The sequence below is a fragment of the Dermacentor albipictus genome, chromosome 1 (genome assembly GCF_038994185.2).
Source record: "Dermacentor albipictus isolate Rhodes 1998 colony chromosome 1, USDA_Dalb.pri_finalv2, whole genome shotgun sequence".
In the NCBI taxonomy this organism is placed as follows: domain Eukaryota; kingdom Metazoa; phylum Arthropoda; class Arachnida; order Ixodida; family Ixodidae; genus Dermacentor; species Dermacentor albipictus.
In genome coordinates this window covers 107,191,562-107,213,895 of record NC_091821.1, presented here as the reverse complement: position 1 = coordinate 107,213,895, position 22,334 = coordinate 107,191,562, and the positions used below count along the sequence as shown (strand labels likewise).

At 42.4% G+C, this 22,334-nt stretch overlaps 1 protein-coding gene across 12 annotated transcripts in view; it reads left to right on the top strand.

The window, feature by feature from the left end:
• twin (CCR4-NOT transcription complex subunit 6-like twin) overlaps nucleotides 1-16,224 on the top strand; it is a 309,342-nt gene extending 293,118 nt beyond the window's left edge. For all 12 annotated transcript variants that reach the window (XM_070524425.1, XM_070524421.1, XM_070524434.1 and 9 more), the window contains 3 exons: nucleotides 842-1,102; nucleotides 3,190-3,376; nucleotides 13,277-16,224. In XM_070524425.1, coding sequence (XP_070380526.1) covers nucleotides 842-1,102; nucleotides 3,190-3,376; nucleotides 13,277-13,484 — 656 coding nt within the window. In that variant the 3' untranslated portion in view covers nucleotides 13,485-16,224. The remainder of the gene's footprint in view (nucleotides 1-841; nucleotides 1,103-3,189; nucleotides 3,377-13,276) is intronic.
• Nucleotides 16,225-22,334: the final 6,110 nt, after the last annotated feature.

Genomic DNA, 22,334 nt, shown 5'->3' with positions numbered 1-22,334 from the left:
AAGCATTATTCCTGTTCTGACAGCAAAGAGCTGCATTGTCACTCAAAAGACCCGCCTGATCTTTTCATGTATCTACTTGCACACCTTTAAGCACAATGGCGATTAACTGAATTTTTGAGATGCCATGATAAGCAGTGCTTCCAGCAAAAATTAAAACAGAGGGCTTATCAACGGTCTGGTGGCGGCACCATCTTATGATAGAGAATGAGACTACTGTGCCAATGTTGTCTTCTGAGAGCGGCAGTAAAAGGATGATTGCGCCACCAAATCTCAAGGTCATGCAGATAACAAAGCTCAGCATGATGATAGGCGGATGTTATTTCACATAAGCTCGGTGCACAGCTTTGAGTGCTATAGCACTGGTGAAAAATAAACAATGACCATGAGGGCATGGCAGTGGCAACAGTTGCCAAGAACTCTGTTTATACCAGGTACATTTAAAACTTTTTACAGGAGAAGATTCTTGAGGAGATGCCCTTGAATGTCAGACTGGCTGGCTATGACTGACTGTTACAGCATGTTTGCTGTTGCAAACTCTTTTGGGTGACATAAAACAGAATATCAAATTATGGAGTTCACTCATAGGTACACTCATGGTGTTTAGCCAGGCTTGTTCATAATTTTGTTTCATTGCAAAAGCGATCTCTTTCAGAAAACACCTTTCCAAAGGTAGTAACATAGTCATGATTTCTTGATGTGTGGACGGGAAGTTGAGAGGCAGCCTGAGGCAAGCCTATATCTGGGCTCCACTTGGCAAACTGCAAGATAATGCTTTTTGTTTGTCTGCCCCCTAGTCATCATGCTGCAAGGCTGCTGACATGTCTTTGTGCTCATTATGCAGCCAGCCCAGAGCACAAGAGCCTGCTGCAGCAGCAACCACCATTATTGGTGTGCACAGCACACATTCACTGGGACCCTGAGTACTGTGACGTGAAGCTGATTCAGACTATGATGCTAATGCGAGAGCTGCGCACCATTGTTGATGACGCTGTGCAGTTGCTTAGGGCTGGATCCCTGGGAGGGCCTCACCGTAGAACTTCACTGGACATCTCCAGCATTCCACTCCTACTCTGTGGTGACATGAACTCCCTCCCAGACTCAGGTGAGTCATATATTATAGAGAGGGCCTCGATAGTTGCAAGTGCTGTGGTTCTTAACTACTGCTATGCACTTTATTAGTAGTGTAGTATTATTATTATGTATTATATTATATTAGTATTATAGCAAACAAGAGATAATGAAAGTTGAGCCAGCATGCATTCAACTTTAATGCCATACATTATTCAAGCAACCCACTGAATGCTTGTACAAGCCCTTCAGCAGTGGGCCCATTATTCTGCCAAAATGTATTCCGTGTTGCTACTGGCCAATGCACATATGCCATAGTACACATTTGACCATCATAATACTGCTGTTATGAGCTGGTGTGAATATGTTGTGCCAATGGCAGTCAATGTGATGGCAAAAGCATATCGGAGGTGTGACTTGTGTGGTTACTCCTTGAATACCTATAGCTCCATTCAAGCAAGCACACCGTTTCATCCACTTTCACTTCCATTAATTTATCATTTCTTTAATTCTATTAATAAATACATGTAATTTTCCCTATGCTGTCCTTTGTCTTTGTTTGTTGGCTTCTTATGATATGATGAATAAAAATCAGGCCCTTGGTTTTCTTTCGCTCGTTCATTACATAGCAAGGCCTCAAATCCGGCAGCATTGATACCGTGAGGTTGCATGTGAGGGTTTATTAACCAGTTGCCTTCGCCCAAAAGATCACGTACCCCTGACGCCTGCAACAAAAAAAGATATTCCACATCTGCCATCAAGGCCGCGAGGTGTTGCACTGGCTAACGCTCCTAGGTTTTGTTCTGGTAGCTAAACATAAAATACCCCAGAAAGTGGATGGGAAAATGGCACTGCGAGAGCTCAATTGGTAAGAGCATTGCACGCTTAACGCAAAGATGCGGGCTCGTGCCCCACCTGCGGCGAGTTGTTTTTTTCGTCCACTTTCATTTCCATTAATTTATCATTACTTTAATGCAATTAATAAGTACAAGTAATTTCTCCTATCTGTGCTAGGTATCTTTGGTTGTTGGCTTCTTATGATATATTTTATTAGGTGCATTTAAAATCTTCTAGCTTTGATGTGAAGACTGGCACTACCTAATCGTGCTACAGCAGGGCAGTAAAATAGTCAACTTCCAATAATTTGACCCTGATGGGACTGACAAAATTGATCGAATTAAACAAGATGTATAAAAAATGATAAAAATCACCGTTGATTCATTTGGTAGTATTTGCTCCGATACTAACCCACCCAAAAATTAAATGCACACCCACTTTCTGTGTTCAAACTAAAAAAAGTAACATAGAAAGGACATTAAAGCACCTAAACAAAATAGAAATCTAATGCACACCCCATTTTTTTTAGCAAGAAGAATGGGCAGGGGTCCAGTATCTGTGGCACAATGGCTGCCACAGCTAATGTCAGCTTCACCGCAATACAGTCCTGTTATGCGGTAAAGCATACAAGTTCGGTTTTAGCTTTGTATTGAATTGCACCAGTGCAGGCATTTTTCGGCCCAATTTTCTAGGGGCAAAAATGTGTGCATAAGAATCGGATAAATACTGTAATAGTACATTGTGAACTATCATTATTACTTGAAAGCTTTTCCAGGGCAGGCCGGAAATAGACATTTTCGACAGGAGATGGTGTTCAGTGCATTAGCTGTTCCCTAAGCTCCACCTAGACATGGTGCCTCTAAAGGCTTTGCTTGGGGTCACCATAGTGGTCATGTATGTGCATGCGAACTGGGCAAGTTTTAATTTTAATTGTGCATGCTGACTGGGCAAGTCAATTTTAGGGTTGAAATAATGAAAGTTGGGGCCTATAGAAATGCACAGGTGCCAGGTCGGGACCCTTGGTCCTGATAGAATTAAAGGAAGTCTACTGTAGTACATGTCCTCATACTGTCATATGGCAAGCCTCAGCAGTTTCCCCATCTATCAAGTAGCTATGCTGGTACAGTGTAATGCAATTCATTAAATTGATGTGCTTGTGCTTATTGTTTATGTTCACCATTCCTGTTGATCCCATTAATTTGGAACATAAACATGATTTACCTAAAATATTTTTCTGCGAGTGCTGATTTTCTTACTCCAAGAGGGGCCTGTGTTTGTCTCTAGGTGTTATTGAGTTCCTGAAGACTGGCCACGTCTCGCCGGACCATCCAGACTTTAAAGAGCTTGGCTACAAGGATTGCCTGCGCAAAATGTGCCTGGAGTCAGACTCGCTCTTAGGTGGCATGTACACTCATCCCTTCAAGATGAAGGAAGCCTATGGAGAAGGAATCATGCCCTACACAAATTATACGTGAGTGGCCACTTTGAGACATACTGTTTGACGACAGTAGTTATCAGCTTCAAACGTGCCAGCGTATATGTAGACACAGCTTTTTGCACAGCTTGAAATCAGTTCTTATGAAGCAGACAGATTGAGTGTGCAATTTATGAAGAATTGCTTTGTGTTTGTGAGTTGATGTTGCACCTGCCTTCAGTTATCAGTTGTGCAGAGTTCTGTCAATAAAGAAATGGTCTTCAAAGAGCCAGATTTATGGCTCAGGGAACATATTGAAAAATTGTTTGTATGCACGTGTACCACTACCAGGTTTAGTTATGTCATGCCATGACAGTATTGTGTTCTGGCTGTGCCTTTGGTCTTGGTTTACCAGGCTGTTATCGCCCTATTGTTGCAGGCAGGCTGTTGAACAGTCACTGTGGTAATACATCTCCTGAGCTACATCATGTAGCAGCTGCGGTTGGCTAAATGTAGCTGGTGTGGTTGGTGTGGTACAGTCAAACAGTGTTTGGTGCAGGTCTACACCATGTGGACTTTTGTATCTTTCTCCCCATGAACCTTTGCATTCAGTTTGTCAGCCAGCTTTGTTGCTGTGTCTGCTGGAGAACATTGGTGTGTGCTTCTCAAGCCGCATTTACATAAATGTGACAATGGTGTATTGCATCGTATTTCTAGCACATCAGATCCATGTAAATGGCAGTAATGCTTTAGGAAGGCGAATCACATTAAAGGGGTCCTAAATCACCTCTCGGGCTTGGTGAAAAAACATAGTCCGCAGATAACATATGCTGCTGTGAACATCTCAGCTAAGTTTTGCAGTCATATGTGGCATGTGGAGCTCGTAAGGTGAGCATGAAGTTATCCTTCTCTCAAATGCTCTTTTCAACACAAGCCTGCTCCTCACTCTTTTCTGGATGCTTTATTTTGTAATGTAGCAGATTCCCTCATGCGGCCGCTATTGGCTAATATGTAACATAAAAAAAAAAGGGTGTTTGGATCAGTGTGCTTCTTTCTACTGTTACTGTGCATATTTATTGACGAAGTTTAATAAACAGGCTGAATTAAGCAAAAATCTGCCTTCGAATTTCGATAATAGACCCTTTCACTGTTTACATACATAGGCTCTCGATGGCTTTTGGTTTTGCTCACTGACATAGCTCACTAAATCTAGCGAGCAAGAAAGGCATTGTCAGCGATATCGAGTAGCAGGAGTGCTTCAAAATCTAAGCCCGCAGAATTTCACTTTTCCTCTGTACATAACGACAATTTTACAAGTCTAGGTTGCCGTAAGTTATATGAAAAATTTGATGTAATAATCTTGAGAGGTAATATGCATGTCTTTTATCTCAAAACTTAAAAATAGACTTTCTGCACAGTGGAAGAACTTAAAAACACGCTTCATGTTCTGGCGCAGTAGACTGATAAGGCCCGTGATCGGAAGTTTCTAGGGGACGCTCTCTTGCTGCTGTTATCGCGCGAGTGAAACTTTCATTTCATTTATTATACCCTCAAGACCACAAGGTATTACAGAGGGGAGTGGGGTAAAAAAAAAAAGGGTTACATAACAAAGAAAGCAAAGAAGGCAGCAAGTGATGTAGTCATACACATGTGAAGCCCGAAGCGAAGGTGTTGATTATGGCCGTGCGAAATTGTGCTTGGTCTTCAATTGCAATCAACTCGGCGGGAAGGTGGTTCCATTCTTGACACGTCCTAGGAAGAAAAGACTCGTTGCAAGCTCTAGTGTGACACTGCAAAACTCCAACTTTGTGATGATGATCAATGCGAGGAGAAATGTAGGTTGGGGATGAAATAAGATTATCGCGCAGATATGAATTATGGAAGTATATTTTATGAAACAAAGCCAGGCGAGAGCATTTGCGACGAGGAGAAAGTGGTGGAAGTTGGAGGATGTTTTTCATAGAAGTTACACTAGCCGTGCTGTTGTAATTGCTTAGGATGAAACGCGAGGCATTATTTTGAACACGTTTGAGAGACTGGATTAGTGTCTGAGCATATGGGTCCCAAATTGACGAAGCGTATTCCATTTTACTCCTAATTAGCGTCTTGTATAAAATTAACTTTAATGATGGCGGAGCGGAAGAGAAGTTTCGGCGGATATAACCTAACATGCGATTACTTTTATTGATTACGCTGTCGATGTGTAAAGACCAGGAAAGAGTAGAGGTTAAATGGACACCTAGGTATTTGTAGGGTGTAACTGCTTCCATGGCAGTATTACTAAGGTAATAGGTCGGAAGAGGAAGTTCACGGCGGGTTACACGCATGGTTTTGCACTTAGATGGGTTTAGTTTCATTAACCACAAGTCGCACCAGTTACAGACAGCGTTAATGTCGTTTTGCAGAATGTTAGCATCATCGGCGTCAGAAGTTTCACGAAGAATAACGCAATCGTCGGCAAAGAGATAAATGTTAGAAGAAATTTCATTGGGTAAGTCGTTAATATAAATAAAAAAAAGGAGAGGGCCTAACACTGAACCTTGAGGAACGCCAGATTCAACAGGGCTAGATGTAGAGAAGTGGTTATTAAATGCAACGAACTGGGATCGATTAAGAAGAAAGTGCTCTAGCCATGCAAACAGATTAGGGTCAAGATTTAGTTTACTAAGCTTAAAAATGAGTAGTTTGTGACAGACCTTGTCAAAAGCCTTTTCAAAGTCGAAGAAAACAGTCTGCGCATGAACCTTTATCAAGAATAAGATGAAGATCGTGAGTGAACGAAAGCAGTTGTGTTTCACAGGACAAATGTTTGCAGAAACCGTGCTGAGCACGTGTGAAGAATGAGTTATCGTCCAAGTGCTTAACTAAATGAGAAAACAAGATATGTTCAAGTACTTTACAAGGAATGCTAGTGAGGGAAATGGGGCGGTAGTTAAAAGGTGAGCATTTGTTGCCGGACTTGTGAAGTGGAACCACCTTCCCAATTTTCCAGTCTGCAGGGAGCTGATGGGTGTCCAAAGACTGCTGGAATATTTTTGAAAGTAATAAAGATGAGTAAACAAAAGTGTTTTTCAAAAACTTTGCGGTAACCAGGTCTGGACCAGGGCTTGACGACATCTTTAGATTTTTAATTACATTTTCTACACCAAGTGGCTCGATCCTAATAAAATCCATGGCCGGGTAACTGCAGCTAATTAGGGTGGGAAACACAGGATCAGGACATCGAACGAAACTACTGCAAAATACGGAGTTTAGGGTTCAGGGACATTCAGCGTCGGGTATTTTTGATCCACCAGAATCAGCTAAGGTTACTGTATCATCTTTGGAAGGGTTTATGATGCGCCAAAACTTTTTCGGGTCTTCTGTAAGTATTGTAGGCAAAGTGTGTTCTTGAAACATACTTTTAGCGAGTTTTTTAGCTTCTATGTAAGCTTCGTTGGCGTCCTTGTAAGCGTCCCACTTAGATACCACCCGACATTTTTTTGCGATGCGGTACAAGCGCTTTTTACGATTGCAAAGCCTCTTTAGGTGAGAATTAAACCAAGGCGCCTTAGAGTTCGACTATATAATACGCTACGGAATAAACTTATCAGTTAGTTCATGTACTTTGTTTCTGAATATGATCCAGTTATTCTCTACCGTGCGATCTTCGAAGTTACTTAAAAAGAGGTCGAGGAAGTTTGATAATTCCAAGTTTATAGCGTTAAAGTTTGCCTTGTCGTAGTCATATATTAACTTTTTTTTAACAGCTGGCTTTGACAGAGGAGACGTAACGTTAAATGAAAGAACTAGATGGTCGCTTACACCAGGTATACATGAAACATTCGTAATAAGGTCAGGATGAGAGCATAATATCAAGTCTAAGATATTGGCAGTACCCTTTGAAATTCTTGTTGGTTCAGAGACTAGTTGAGTTAAAGAAAATAAAGAACAAAGATCAAGAAATTCATTACACTTTGAAGAATATGGATAACAAGCAGGTGGATCAGCATTCCATTTATGTTCGGGAAGTTAAAGTCCCCCATTAATATAACAGGTGCCTTTGGATGCAGCACAAAAAGTGCGTGTAGTGCGTCATGAAGTTCGGCAGTGAAAAAAGACGGGTAAGAGGGAGGGCGGTAACAAACAGCGAAAATAAATTTTCGATGGCCTAGGTCAACGCAGGCGCACACTATTTCTAGGTTGCTGTGAAAGGTAACGTGATGACAAGGCAAAGATTTCGAAATGGCAAGCAGTGCACCTCCACCGTGGCCAGCCATGCGATCACAACGGAAGATATTAAAGCGGGATACGTCAAAAATTTCACAGTCGTACACCTGAGGATGCAACCACGTTTCAGTTAAAGTGATTACACCGGCACCGCAGTTGTCGACGAGAGAATTAATTGCTTCGCGCTTGTTTATCACACTTCTTACATTAGCAAGAAGCACTGTGACATGTGCTGATGAAACGATGCCACTACCCCTCGCGTGTTCCTACGTAGCAAAGGGACTGCCGGAACTGACAGCTGTGGCCGCGCCATCAGGCAGTGCATGCGCGATTTGCTTGACGCAGTCACTCGTTGGGTCGTACAGAAAGGATTGCCTACCAATAAAAAGCTTATTAAACCTTATCTGAAACGGGGGTGAATTGGGCTGGCGCTTTCCAAATTCGATAAGCTTTTTCCTTGCGTGCCTTGTAGCGGGCAAGAAGTCCTCAGAAACAAAAACGTTGTTAGCTTTCAGCTTGCTCCGCGAGGAAAGTATGGTTTCCTTGACCTTAAAGTTGGTCCATTTCTATCGCTACGTACTTCCGGAAGAAGCTAACTATCGTCTGCTCACGCTCCACTGTGGCCGCCTGCATAGGAATCAAACTTTGGTTACCCTGCAGCCAAGCACGAGTGGACGATAGTCGGCTTCTTCCAGAAGTCTGTAAATATTATTGAAATCCGGAAGCAAATTATCGCTTAGTTCAGCCTGTTTATTAAACTTCGTCAATAAAAATATACACAGCAGTAGGAAGAAGCACGCTGATCCAAACACTTTTCTTGACTGACGTTAGCTATTGTCCAATAGCTAGCTTGGTTTTTTCATCAAGCCCAAGGGGTGGTTCAGGAGCCCTTTAAGGCAGATTAAAGCTTTAAGGCTTTAAGGCAGATGTGCAATAGATCACTTGTTCTTGTGGCTCAATCGTTCTGTTCTGGAAATTCTAGAATTCGTCACTCGTCGCCCGGTAGTGGTATGAGCCACTTACCAATGGTGCAAAGCTGGATGTACATCAGTCAAGTACTACCAATTGTTGTATGAAACGAGCAAACGACCAAATTTTGATAAGTGCAAGGATAAGTAGCTACTGCAAGGCATTCAGAAATATTTTACGCTGCTCTTTACAATTAAACACATCAACTTAAATTAATGAAGCAGACGTTGCACCCTTTTCGGTGTGTATTTGCTGCGCTTATACCAGCAACACTGAGGAGACGTTACTCAAAGTCGTTGCGTGTGTGGGTTACAACTTCACATGCAATATCACTTGCATAGGGTTTATACTTACCGTATTTACTCGATTCTAACGTGCCCTCGATTGTAACGCGCACTCGTTTTCCGTGACCAAAAGAAAGGAAAAAAGGGAATGCCCGCGATTGTAACGCGCACCCATTTTCCGTGACCTAAGCAAAGTCCTTTACAGTACCGCGCACCTAGACCTCATTCTTTCATACAGAAATACAACTTTCTCTCATTTGGAATCTCTCATTTGGACAATTTACCCCCAATATACTAAAGTTGCGATAAATAAAGTCGCAGTTTCACCCGAAAGGCTAAGCATCGATTGCAATAACAAATCCGCGGGCAGCTATATGAAAAGTAAGGATAGTAGTTTTAATGGCCATATAAACGTTTAACCACTTGCTTACTAACTAAATTAACAAGCATGGTGTCATGCATGCAGACACAAACATGAGCACGTCTCACTCAATGACCGCGGAAACTCAAAACGCTGGAGTGAAGTGTGGTAGCAGAAGCAGGCCAGGCCTCTCACTTCAATGCCAACTAAGCGATGAGAACACAGTGCGGTGCGCCTAGATGCACAGACTCGTTGTCTCCATCGCAGCTTGCTTTCAAGATAGGGGCCATGGGGCTGCATCGTACGCAGCAGCCGCCGGAGTAGGATGCCTCTCGAGTTTGCGCCAGTCCTGCACGCAAGTTTTGGGAACTCCGCACAGCCGTGATTCGGCCCAATTTCCGTCCGTCTCCGCACACATGATCACTTTCCTTTTAATTGCGGCATTGTGATGAACTCGACGTGTTTTCACAGATGGCACTTCCATGCTGATAGAGCAAGTGCAGAAAATGGGAGGACAGATGGTGGACTAACCTAAGCCACGGCCTACGGCAGCTAGGCTCAGAGCGCATACAAGGCAGCCATTTTTAAATGCCGATGGCGATATGGTAACGCGTACATAATTTTTGGACCCGGTCTATCGGCAAAAAAGTACGTGTTAGATTTGAGTAAGTATGGTAATACAGTATAGACCGCTTATAACGTAAGACGCGGGAGTTGTAAAAATCCACCGCTATAAGCGGTACCGCGTTATAACCAAAGCATGCTTTTTTTGGCTTTTGCCTATGCCAAACAGACCACCCACTTTTCAAACACAATTTATTACATATTTCACTCGCACACACATGCAACACAATCGCAACACAGCACAGAAACCAAGTTCTCCTGACAAGTGCGGCATTATGAAGAACGCTGTTATTTTTGTCTGGAGGTTTTTTTTAACAGCACTTCGAACAATTTCGTCCTGTACAAGGCTTAAACACTGAAGCGCTTTCTCGCTCAAACTGTTCTTTGCGCAGTGCATCTTCACTTTGCTGAGGATGTCTTTGCATGGCACATCTGGGTCTGGCATCGGGTCAACATTGTCATCCGACTCATCTTCGGTTTCAAGCTCCACGCTACTTCGCACCGCTGTGACGATCGCATCCTCCGTGCTCGCTTTCTTGCAGACAGGAAGCTCCGTCTCACCGGCATCGACATATTCTTGGAAGGTGTCTGTGGCGGAAACAAACTTGCTTTCAATGAGGCCGGACCACACATTGTCGATGTTGACCGTTTCATTGGCAACATTGTCGCTTGGCTCATCGGCGTCAAGAGCCTCTGCATTGCGCACAAAGCCTGCTTTATTGAAGCACTTGCTTATTGTAGTGGCGTGGCTTTTACCTGCCACCAAGAAGCGGCAACCTTATCAATCGCACCCCTTAAATTCACTTTAAGAGGCTGCTGCTGCTGCTGATGCATGCTCAGCAAAACTCTTTCGCAGATACATTTTTTATAAAGTGCCTTTACGGTTGCGATGACACCCTGGTCGAGCAGCTGACATTTTGCAGTCGTGTTGGCAGGCAGAAACTTTAACTTGACTGCAGTGAACTTTGGCTTGATGTTGTGGGCTGTGCAATTCTCGAGAATGAGCACAACCTGTCGCTTTTCTGCCACCATGTCTTTATTGAGCTTGCAAAGCCAGCTTGTGAACATGTCTTGCATCATCCACGCCTTTTTGTTGGATTTGTATGTCACTGGCAGACACTTTCGTTTCTTAAAGCAGCGTGGCCTCGCTGATTTTCCAATGACAAACAGGCTGCACTTGTCGCTTCCATCCATGTTAGCACTGAACAACACAGTTATGCGCTCTTTTCAGGCCTTGCGGCCAGAGCATGCTTCGCCTCTCATCGCAAGAGTGCGGTTGGGCAGAAGATTATAAAATACACCAGCTTTGTCGGCATTGTATATGTCTCTGTCCGTATACATGGACAGCATGGTTTCCAAATTTAAGTGATGCCAGACTTCGATGGACTCGTCGTTGACATCACCGCTTTCACCGCACACCACTTTGCAGCTGATGCCATGGCGATCCTTGAATCGCTGGATCCAGCCATTAAGTGGGTTAAAGTTGTCGTGGCCTAAAAGAGCACCAAGGAACTTGGCTTTTTGTTGGAGCATGGGGCCACTCGCTGGCATGCTCTGAGCCCTAACTTCACGGAACCATCTGAAGAGCGCTGCGTCCACGTCTTCGTACTTCGACGTACGTATTCTCTTCCATGACAGGGAATACGAATCTTGCTGCAGTTGCTGCTGCAGTCCTTGTTCTTGTATATGGTCGACATGGTTGTGTCGTAAATGCCGTATTTGGCTGCCACTGACGCCTTCTTCAGCCCACTTTCTATGTCCCTTATAACGCATTCCTTCGTCTCCAGCGATAAGGCATGCCTCTTTCTCACACCGCTTCCTGACGCCGCCGACGCCATGGTGACAAAAGCCCGACAACACACGTGCACAGAAGACAACTACGACACAACGAGATCACGACGTGCGCACGCCAAATGCAACAAAGACTGAAAAAAAAAAGAGTGCATTGTCGCCGCTATCGTTTCTACCCCGCACTCTGCGCAGCGCGCACCCTGATTGGACACTGCTATAATGACGAAAACACTGGCCCTCCTTCCTCCTCTTTGTTTCGCTTCTCGCCGCTGGTCTCCACGTGCACGCCCACGCTCCCCCTTCTCCGTGTTTGCGCGCCTGGCAACCGTGTGGCCGTGCTCCGTGTGCCGATTTCATGGTCGCGCCCTTAAAGGAACCACGCTATAACCGGTATCCTGCTTCACGTTCCTACGCAATAAACGTTCCGCCTATACATTGAGTTCTATGGGAGATATATCGGTGGTCAAAAAACACACGCTATAACCAGTCCCGCACTAAAAGTGGTTACGTTATAAGTGGTATGCACCGTACGTAACTTTGTGGCAGGAACATTATGCTGCGATGATACACATAAACTCAGAAAGTTGGGTGTTTTAAAGTTGAAAAGAGCAAGGGCTAACAACAAACTTGTTATTGGCATGCTGCAAGCACAGTGATATTACCACACAATAAATTATATAATAACGATGCTTTACGCATTTGCACAATGGTGACTGATAGTTCCGGATGAATTTTATCGTTCATCTCATAAGCTGATAGTAAGATTATAGAATACAAATTGGCTTCACATAGATTCAATGCAAACCTTTTGTCATTCCAGTTATTTGAGTGAAGTGTCACTTTAACAACATAAGAATGTGCATCTTCTATGGTAAAATGTTCAGTTTTTTGAGAAGCAAAAGGATTTATGGTGATGTGATCTACAGATATTTGTTTGTTTGTTTGTTTGTTTGTTTGTTTGTTTATTTATTTATTTATTTATTTATTTATACATACATACTGTCAATCCCAATAGGGATTATAACAGGAAAGCAAGTACAAGGCAAAAAATAGAAATAAAAAGAAGTAAAACATTATACAACCAAATGTTGCACAATTTACGGCTGTAAGGTATGCAACAAAATCTACAAAAGTAAATTGCACAGACAAATAACATTAACACTTGGTTAGCTGTCGTTATGAAGTTACATTACGCTGACTTAAAAGAACTGTGTGTTTTGGCGTGTACATTGTGTTGTTCTGCCTATATAATGAGGACAATCCACTGTAGAGAATGCCAGATTGTGTTGTTCTGCCTATATAATGAGGACAATCCACTGTAGAGAATGCCAGATTTACCAGCTACTGTTTTTTGTAAACAAGTGCCAGCTCCACTAGCAGAGCAGATGTGCAGGGCACTTCTTGTGATACAATGCTGTTTGCAAGCTGGGAGAGGTCTATTCTTGCTCACACTTCTTGCCAGCAATTTCTCTTCCTACAGTCTTTTTCTCCAGCCAAGTGTACCTAAAGCTTTAGTGTTGCAGCTTTTATGGTATAGCTGTAATGTTCATGCTTTAGCATGTTTTCTGAAATAGCTTTGAAAGTCATTGACTGTGATGCTACGTTTTTTCATAGCACAGTGAATCCATATGCATCTTAGAGGCTTGACTTCAATGTGGCTTGTGGTGCATGTGCAGTATCAACAAAGCAGGCTTGATGAAGTCACTATCCTACATGCAGGTTTGACTTCAAAGGAGTCATCGACTACATCTTCTTCACACAGCAGCACATGTCAGTACTAGGGGTACTGGGGCCCTTGGATCCTCATTGGCTGCAAGATAACAAGGTGGTGGGCTGTCCACATCCACATGTGCCGTCAGACCATCTGCCCCTGCTGGCCCAGCTTGAAATGGCGCTTGTGACTAATGGTCTGGTCCAACGCAGGTAGCAACGGCAGGAGCCAGCCCTCCCCCATCATCGTCTTCTGTCCCCCACTGGTTCACTCCGTGTGCATCTGGACTTGCTCGAGTCCCGTGGTTAAGGCACCATGACTGCTGCTTCTCAGTGATCCCATTTTGCTGTGATCACTGCTGTGGCAAAACAGCCTCTCTAGTGCCGTGTGCCGCATCCCCCTGTGTTGGTTCATCCTAGTGTACCATATAAAAAGAGGGTTGGTGATGCTCCTCCCGTGCTAACTTTGGTCTTGGGTCACTTGGGTCAGCAGCATTAGTGGTAGCAGCAGCAGCAGCTCAGAACTAGGTCATGGGTGACTCTAGCTTCTGTCCTCCTTTTCTTCGTCTTCTGCAGCAGCCTGCAGTTAATGACTCAAAAAGGCCACAGCAAGGCTGCCAACATTCTAGGATGTACAAAAAAAATTAAAAAGAAGCAGGAATTGTGCAGTCAGTACTGTCGTCATGCAGTTGACCTTGATTTTTTTTTTCCATTGAAACAGCTGGCATATTAATTATCTAATTCTTGAAGCATAGCTCTGTGGCCCCTTGCTTTTTTTGCTACAAAACTAGAGGTGCAAGTTCCTCCTCCTCCTGCTTAATGTGTAAGCCAGCTTTGGAACATCTTTGGATAATAAGTCCTTTTGAATGGCCCATGAGTGACTGGAAGGAAAGAATAGAAATTCTGCTTTGAACGCCATAATATTTACTTAGCATGCACAGTGGTAACAAAGAAGCAAAAAAACGAACTAAACATAATTGATGGCAGATGCTAATTTTCAATTGACTTTCCTTTAACTGCACCAAAGCACTGCTTATATACATGAAGCAAAGATCAGTAAGAGTTCTTGTCTGTTGCATTGCATTAAAACTTGTATCTGTGACACATTATGGCACATTTCAGCCAGAATGGCCCAACAGTTACCAGCACTGACCAGTACTGAATTTTTGCCCTATCAGAGATGGCAGCCTGAGAGCTGCTAGCTTGTAAAAATGTGAAACATGAAATCGCTGCCAGGCAACATGTCTCAGTTTTGGACTTGCTTTGGGGCCAAAGCAAGTAACTAGGTCTGATGACAGAACTGTGTAGTTTGTCATGCAATTGACCCATCTTTTCCTATGTATTCAGTAAAGAAACGCACAAGAACAGCTTAAGGACCAAGTAATGCCCCTGTGGTGTGTGGTGTGGTGCATCCTTTGACACCGTCCACTTGCCCATCATAGCCATTTGAGGATTGCCAGAGATTGGTTTTGCTTTTTTGTAAAACTTAAACTGCCACTTGAACACTCATGAAATGAATCAGGAGTGCTGCATACTGATAGAGAATGCGCCATCTTTGTGGGGGGGAAAAAGTGAGACAGAGCTGGGAGAATTTTTTATTGCGCCTGTGTGGAATAAATTGGTGTGTAATGTGACATGTTACTGCGTCTTGTGCATGTGATCAGGCAAGTGCTGCTGTGGTCTAGCATTGAAGCCTCTCAATGCATACTTCAGACAGTCATGTACAGTTGGAAGCTGCCCATCTGGTGCAACTATATACTTGCTTGTATGCTGCAGCTAGGAAGATGCTGCTGAGTCCACATAAAGGGAGGAAGGAACTGTTTCAGCAATGTGAGCTTACCTGCAGTTAGACTTTATTCCATGTAACGTCATAGTGCATTGCTCTTAAGTGCAGACTAGCATCAATGTCATTGGAACACTGGCTGCCATGAGTAACGAAGCATTGCTGACACAGTTCATTCTCTTTGGTGCTGTATGCTTATCTTCCTACACAATGTTTTGTTGGGTTGGAAATGCTACTGAAGCACTGTCTTGTCATGGTTGTGCCCTCGGATACGTAGTTATAGCATGTATTTCTGAAGTGGTGGACTAGGCGCCAATACATATGTACACATTTAATGAGAAATTATGGTCCAAGCTGTGAGTATTTGTGTGATGTGCAGTCATATGTTGACTCGACATAACATTTCATTTTTTTCTTGTCCAAGCATCACATATAATGGATGACGCAGGGTTAATTTTGAGAGGGGAGCTTGCATTGGTACTTCATTGGTTAATATGTCAAAGTCCTTGTCTAAGAATAAAGTTTCGGAAAAAAATGCATTTTCATTTGTCGCATGCTGTAGTATAAATGCTTCCTTTATTTTGTTGTAGTTGTTGACCGCGGTCTGCCGTATTGAAGGCAAATCTATTTTTTGAGTACTTTTGATCAGGGTACGACTGGGAAGACCCACGTGAATCACTGGTCAAATCCTGCCCAATCTGTGGCCTGCCACTTACGAAATCAATTTCTGCTTGAGTTTTTATCCAAATTGAGGTCAACTTTTTTTTTTTTTTACAGTGTTTCATGGAGTGCTAAGGTCATATTCTTTGCCCTGTATTCTAGAGCTAGCTGCTTGTGTACAATGCATCAATGTAAATAGAAGCTAAAAACTGACGTGTCATGAAGAGCTGGCTTTTCTCATTGAACATGACAAAATTTTAATTTTTTTTTCTTTCACCGCATCCAGTATTGCAGATTGTGTGCACAGGATGAAAAATGCATTTGTGTAAAGCTGTTGTCTTTGCTATGATTGACTTGATGTGGATGTTCCATTTTTCATGCAATCGCACCATACAACAAGGGTTCTAAATTCCAATTTTTCTAACCCTTTTTTTATGGATGTGTAAAGTCTCCTTGTTATGAGTGTTGTAGAGAGTTCTTCAAATTGAAATAAAACATGGTTGAAGTCCTTGCATACTGTACTCTCTTATTTCTAGCCATGAATGCATTTATAAGCATACAGATGGCCACTGGAGCATAGAGTACCTGTGATGTTGCTTGTGTTGCAGGATACACTGAAAACATGTGTTTAATCCAGGCTATCCAATTCTAAAGGAGCTGCTTTATATGGTAATTTTGCTTAGCATAATCACATAGTAACATTTCGGTATACATTCATTGAAATTCACATTTACCTTATTTCCTAGTGCATGGTTGTTCCGTGGTTTGGACTGGCCAAAATTTCGATTTTATTAAAGGCCTTGTCTCTAAAGCTCTAGCGATATGCAACATGTGGGGGCCTAAGCCCAAGTTTTACTATATAAAGCAATTGTCACCAAGTGCTGTGGTTCTGACTGGTTTGGACTTCTTGTGGCAAGCTATCCAAGTTGTGCAAATTGCTGAGGTTTGCTGTGAAATCAGAGGTGCGACTGTGGCACCATGATGTGCAGGAAAAAAATTTTGCCTCCTAGCTCAATACACAAGTATACATAGCCAAGAAGACATAACTAAGGAAAGCATATAGGGGCACTATATGTTTAAATGAATGGCAGTAGGGAGTTTCGTCTCTTTAGATTGCTGAAGAAAAAAATAAAGGCAGAAGTAATGTACCTTCTAGCCAAAGCTGGGTCAAAGCATGAGATGCATTGCAGAATCGATTTGGGGCATTCTTGGCCTTGGTCATAGATTCTTGGTTACAGATTTTGAGCTAGTTGGTCGGATACTTGAACCATAGTGCTTAGGTGACATGGGCATAGAGGGACAGGGACAGTGCATTAACTTTCAATTGAATTTTTATTTCAAAATGTAGCAGATTTGCACATGAGATCAAGAACAGAAATAAGTACCCACAGAAGCAGACAAGGCACATCGCCACGTGTGCTGTCCTGCAGAGTCCATATAAACCATTTCACTTCTACTCAATGCTACAGATTGAGCGCTTGTGTAGCTTGCAGCTGCTTTTGTAATATAGCTGGCTTTCACAATTTCCCACGTATCCTTATCCCCATTTCTCCACAAGACAGAGCATTCATTAAACAATGATTTACAACCACTGTCATGACGGTGCACTGACAGATGCCCATCATTATATTGATTCAATTTTTTGTGCTCTCTTAGCCTATCATTTAGGCATCTCATGATTTGCCCTTTGTATAGTTTACTGCACAAGAACAGAATGCCATAAACCACACCTTAACTGATGTTTCTTTGCATGGCCACAACACGGCTTTGCAAGCAGGTCAATAGCCTTGCAAGTTCTTAGAAGTTTCTGGGGAGCAGGAAACATATTCGCATTAGCCTTATTCAAATCATGATCGAGATAGGCCATCCACAACTACCTTTTTCCTGTCTTAAAAGCTCCATGTGCCACCCAATTTCTAAACTATTTTAGGGCATTTTTTGCATCTGAAACAAGAAGGCATTCAGGGTTCAGTGTATCCAGAAGACACTCTTTTTTGCTGAAGCGAACATGTTAACAAATGCTCAGTAACTACTTTCAGAGCTATATATTATATGATTGTGGAGCATGGTGACAGTTTTCCCACATACTAACCAATCTTTGCCTCATGTCCTGTCAAGCTGGATATCATTTATCATGTAGCACTTATTGTAATGTTACTTATTTGATTTTCATGGTGTTACATTCGACCATACAGTTATCTACAGCCTGTTTGGACTCATTGGCAAAAGACACTGGCAGTTACTAAAAGTAAACATAAAAAGCATGACTAAAATGAATCAAACGTGATAATTCTGTTTTATATATTCCAAAAGTGTCTTTAGGTGTCAATGCCACATTATTACAGCAATCTAAAAAAGTACTCTTGTATTTCACTGATGGAACCCATGTTGACTGCTTTTGACGCTGATGGTAGACTATTCCATATTTTTATGCATATGTTAATAGTTGCTTACCACATTAGTGTTAGTATAAGTTAAACCTCGATATAACGAAGTCGAGAAACTCGGCAGTTTGCTTCGTTATGTCAAAATTTCATTGTATTGAAATTCGACCTGTTACACAAATAAGTACATTCGCTGATCGATTTTTCTTACAAAGGGCGCAAACTTTTCCGAATTATCAGGCACTCGAAAAACGCAAACTTTAACAAGAAAACAATTCATTTTGATGAATTTGGGAGTCGGCGATGAATAATACGGTTTCATATGCCACGTCGAAGGTAAACCTTCACATCGGCGGTACGAAATTCGAAGCCAGCCACGCTTTCGCCTGCACTCCGGCCCCGCGGCTGATAGCGTTGCCCGCATTGGAACGTTGCTATCATGAAAAGTGCCGGCAGCGAGGAGCGAATGCTTCGTCTGCCTCTCGCTCCAACAGGTCACCGAAACTCCGAAATTACGCAGTGTCCAGTACTAAACGCGCGGGAAGACAGCTTACATGACGCCACACCGTCTCGGCACGCCCACTCTTTGCACACGCGGCAGATTACCTCTAAAGCAGGGTGCACGGCTGCGTATACGCTCAGCCACGTTTACAGACATGCGCAGCCACGGCCGAGATGCACGCCAGAAATCAGACGTGTGCAAACTCCTCTGCCACCCGCCACTCCACCCCCTCGCGTGCGCTTGATCGCGTTACCACCAGCTCGCTCCCCTCCCCCCATTTCCCTTTGGCCGCGCGGGAAGGCGGCACTCGTGAAGCCACCATCTTTCTTGTCTCACCCTCGCACACTTTCACTCGCACCTAAAGTACACAATACGCGGGGCACGATAGGATTATCGCATTTGGACTTTATACGGAACATGATGCGGCTTCATTTCGGCGGTCGCTTTTGTCGCACCGGGCACGATTTGAGAGGTGCGTTCGCAAGCAGCCGCTTGTAATTCAATAATTTGACCATATGTGTCCGCAGTAGTTTCAATTTATTGTCCTGGCATTTCTTTGCGGCGGCAGTGAAATTTCGTTATATTGAAATCCCATACAAACACACTTCGTTATGTTGAGTTTCTAAATACATGGTGTTCGGTGGACAAGAGGTTATGAAAAGTTAAATACTTTGTTATATTGAAGTTCTTTATATCGAGGTTTAACTGTATTTAATGTCTTTATAAAATTAATGCTGCCAAAAAAGATGGAACTACTGTACACACTTCAGGTGGAGGTGTGATAGCATTTTGTTGTAATTTGAACATGAACACACATTTCTCTCACACACAAACTGAAACCTGGAGCTTCATGAAGGAGCTTTTTTCATAAGTGTATGAAAAGAAGTACAAATTACATGTGATGTCCTCAACTAGTACACCCAATATGAGACCTTTGATAGACTTACTTTTCTCTCTAAAGCAGGATACAGATAGTTGGACATGATTTGGATGTCCCATGAACAAAGTGTTTTCACTGAGACACCAGATCCTGAAATTTTCCTGTAAGGTAGCTTATAGATGCTTATTTGCAGGTTGCTGCTCATTTATGCTTGTCATTCCTAATTTACTAAACTGTACTTAAAGGCTTTTTTATGGCATAAAATAATAATAATTGCTGGGCTTTTACATCCCAAAGCCATGTCGTGGCTATTACAGATGCCATAGTGGGTGGCTTCAAATTAATATTAATTACTTGGAATACTTTAGCATGCACCAAAGGATTGTTATATGAGTGTTTCCACATTCCACACCCACTGGGGTGCAGCCCGGAATGGAGCCTGCAATCTCGAGCTCGGAAGCAGAATGCCATATGTCCACTGAGCCACTGCAGCTGGTCACATAAAAATGAAAACAAGGAAGCACTGTCTTCCATTCCGTTGCGAATTTTCATTTTAAAGTGAAGGTAGCACAAAACAACAAGGATGGTGAAGAATGTGCACCACATGGTGTACATTCTTCTCTGTCCTTGTTGTTTCGCGCTACCTTCACTTTATCAAGGATCTGCACTAACCCAAATGTCAACCTTGCTACAATTTTCATTTGACTCCCCGACTATCTTGCCTCCTATTGCTAATAGGATTTGTAGTGTTTATCTAGAATTGAGTAAACTTAATTCTTAAAAGGGAAAAACAGTAACCCACCCAAGAGTAGCACGAGGCTACAGAGGAAACCCTAATGAGGTTTCTTTTTCACTTTTCCTAATAGGTTCATGATAACTTTTTCCCTTTCGCGAAACATTTTTCACTATTGCACTTTTCCATGGGACTGATTTGCCGTATTTGGTGCCCCTGCACTTCAAGTTGTCGATTAATTCAACTTCCCTATCAGATATCTGATAGCTTTCTGGTTAGCTCAGGTGGTAGGGTGATCACTATTGAAAAGCATTGGTCCTGGCTTTTATCATGGATCAAGACAAATTTTTCAGCTGGGTAGCTTTCTTTCTGAGAAACCCATTTGGGTTTTCTTTGTAGCTTCGTGCTACTCTCTGGTAGATGACAATTTTTCCCTTTCATGAAACTTCCTCCAGCTTGCAGATTTCCACTGAAATAAGTTGCCATAAATTTCATTCTTGTTTTTCAACAGTTGCATGCATAACTGATTCGTTATCGCTGTGCTTCTTGCTTATTGCACTTGGCGATTCACACACACCTTCTACTCGATCATTGGTTCCTCCGTATCAGTGTCTTCTTCGTCTACGGGTCCTTTGACAGAAAGGACTGTTTTTAAATGCAGTTGACTGTTCACTATTGAAGGCTTCTAGTCTATATTATTCTTGTTCTGCCATCTTTAGCTTAAATCATTACAGCTGGGTTTCAAGGATGTACTTTTTCAAATGAGTTTTCAATATCTGGACTAACTTCTTTTTATTATCAGCATTTATTCTTCCCTTAATTGGACCAGTTAATCCAGCAAGATGCAGCACAGTAAGGCCACGATGGTAAGGATGAGCTGACACATTCCTGCCCTAACTTCTTATTGGCTTAGATTTGGTCTGGCAAGCTCTCCTTGATGGTTCTTCTACAATGAACCTGACACAATTGTTTTTTGTTATTCTGCCACCACATTAAAGTGGCCCTGAAACTTTTTTCTAACTAATCACAGAATGGCCTCACTATTAAAGGATGTCGCCTTACAAATCTCCTGCTGCAAAAGATTTTTCAAATTCTTCAAGTATAAGCCGAGTTAAACATAGTTATCACACCAATGAGTAGCTTTCTCTCTCATTTCATGTCCACTAGCACACTAGAAGTTACACAGGGAAGGTGGCAAGGGGGCAAGGCTCTGCCGAAAAGTTGAGCGTGTCACTGGTGAGAGGGCTTGTTGCGGGACCTATGCTATGCAGCATGCCACTCGTATCTCGGAGGCCATATAGCTAGGCACAGCTGTCGTGTGTAGACTGGAAGTGTTAAGATTAAATGTTTTTTCTGTCATTTTAGATCACAGACATACATTTTCATTTATTTATCTCAAAATTAGCAATAATAGTATTACTGAGAATGTTCTTCCAATCAAGAAATCAGCTAATACCTGTTGGTGGGTTGTGCTGCTTGTAATAACGACATTGTGAAGGCGAAACCAGGTGCTTTTTCACTGTTTTTTACACGAGATTCTAAATTTCCTGCTGCATGTAGTGCAATAATATCTGGCTCACATGTTCACAGGAGCCCCTTCTACAATGGCAATGTTTTCTTACTATGTTGACAAAGCTTTTCCATGCCCCTTTAAGGTAAACAACTGAAGAAATCATGCAGACATATTTATGGTCTCTGACTCTGCATGAATGTTAATTTTTTCCTTGTCTTTTGGTGCTTCTATTCTTGGGTGCAATCACAAAAATGTTTACATCATGCTATAAAATTTAATTCTCAAATCCCAGTGTCTTATCTTCTTAATTTCATTTGCAGTGTTTTCTCTCCCTTTCCATCTTTGTTGCTTTATCTCCTTTTTTCTTCTGCTGATATCATTCTGACTGTTCTCAGTCTCATGTTTTGCACTTTTGTTTCAAAATTTGTTACATTTTAATTTGTATTATTTTAATTTGTATATAAGAAGCTCAACATCTCTTTGAACATGCTGTTCAATTCTTGGCCTATCCCCATATATGGTATCAGTGTTATTGAGGACAAGAATGACAGTGTGTGTAGGTGCCTTATGCCTCAAATCTGTTCACTTCTTCTAGTGTTTGCTCAATTGCAT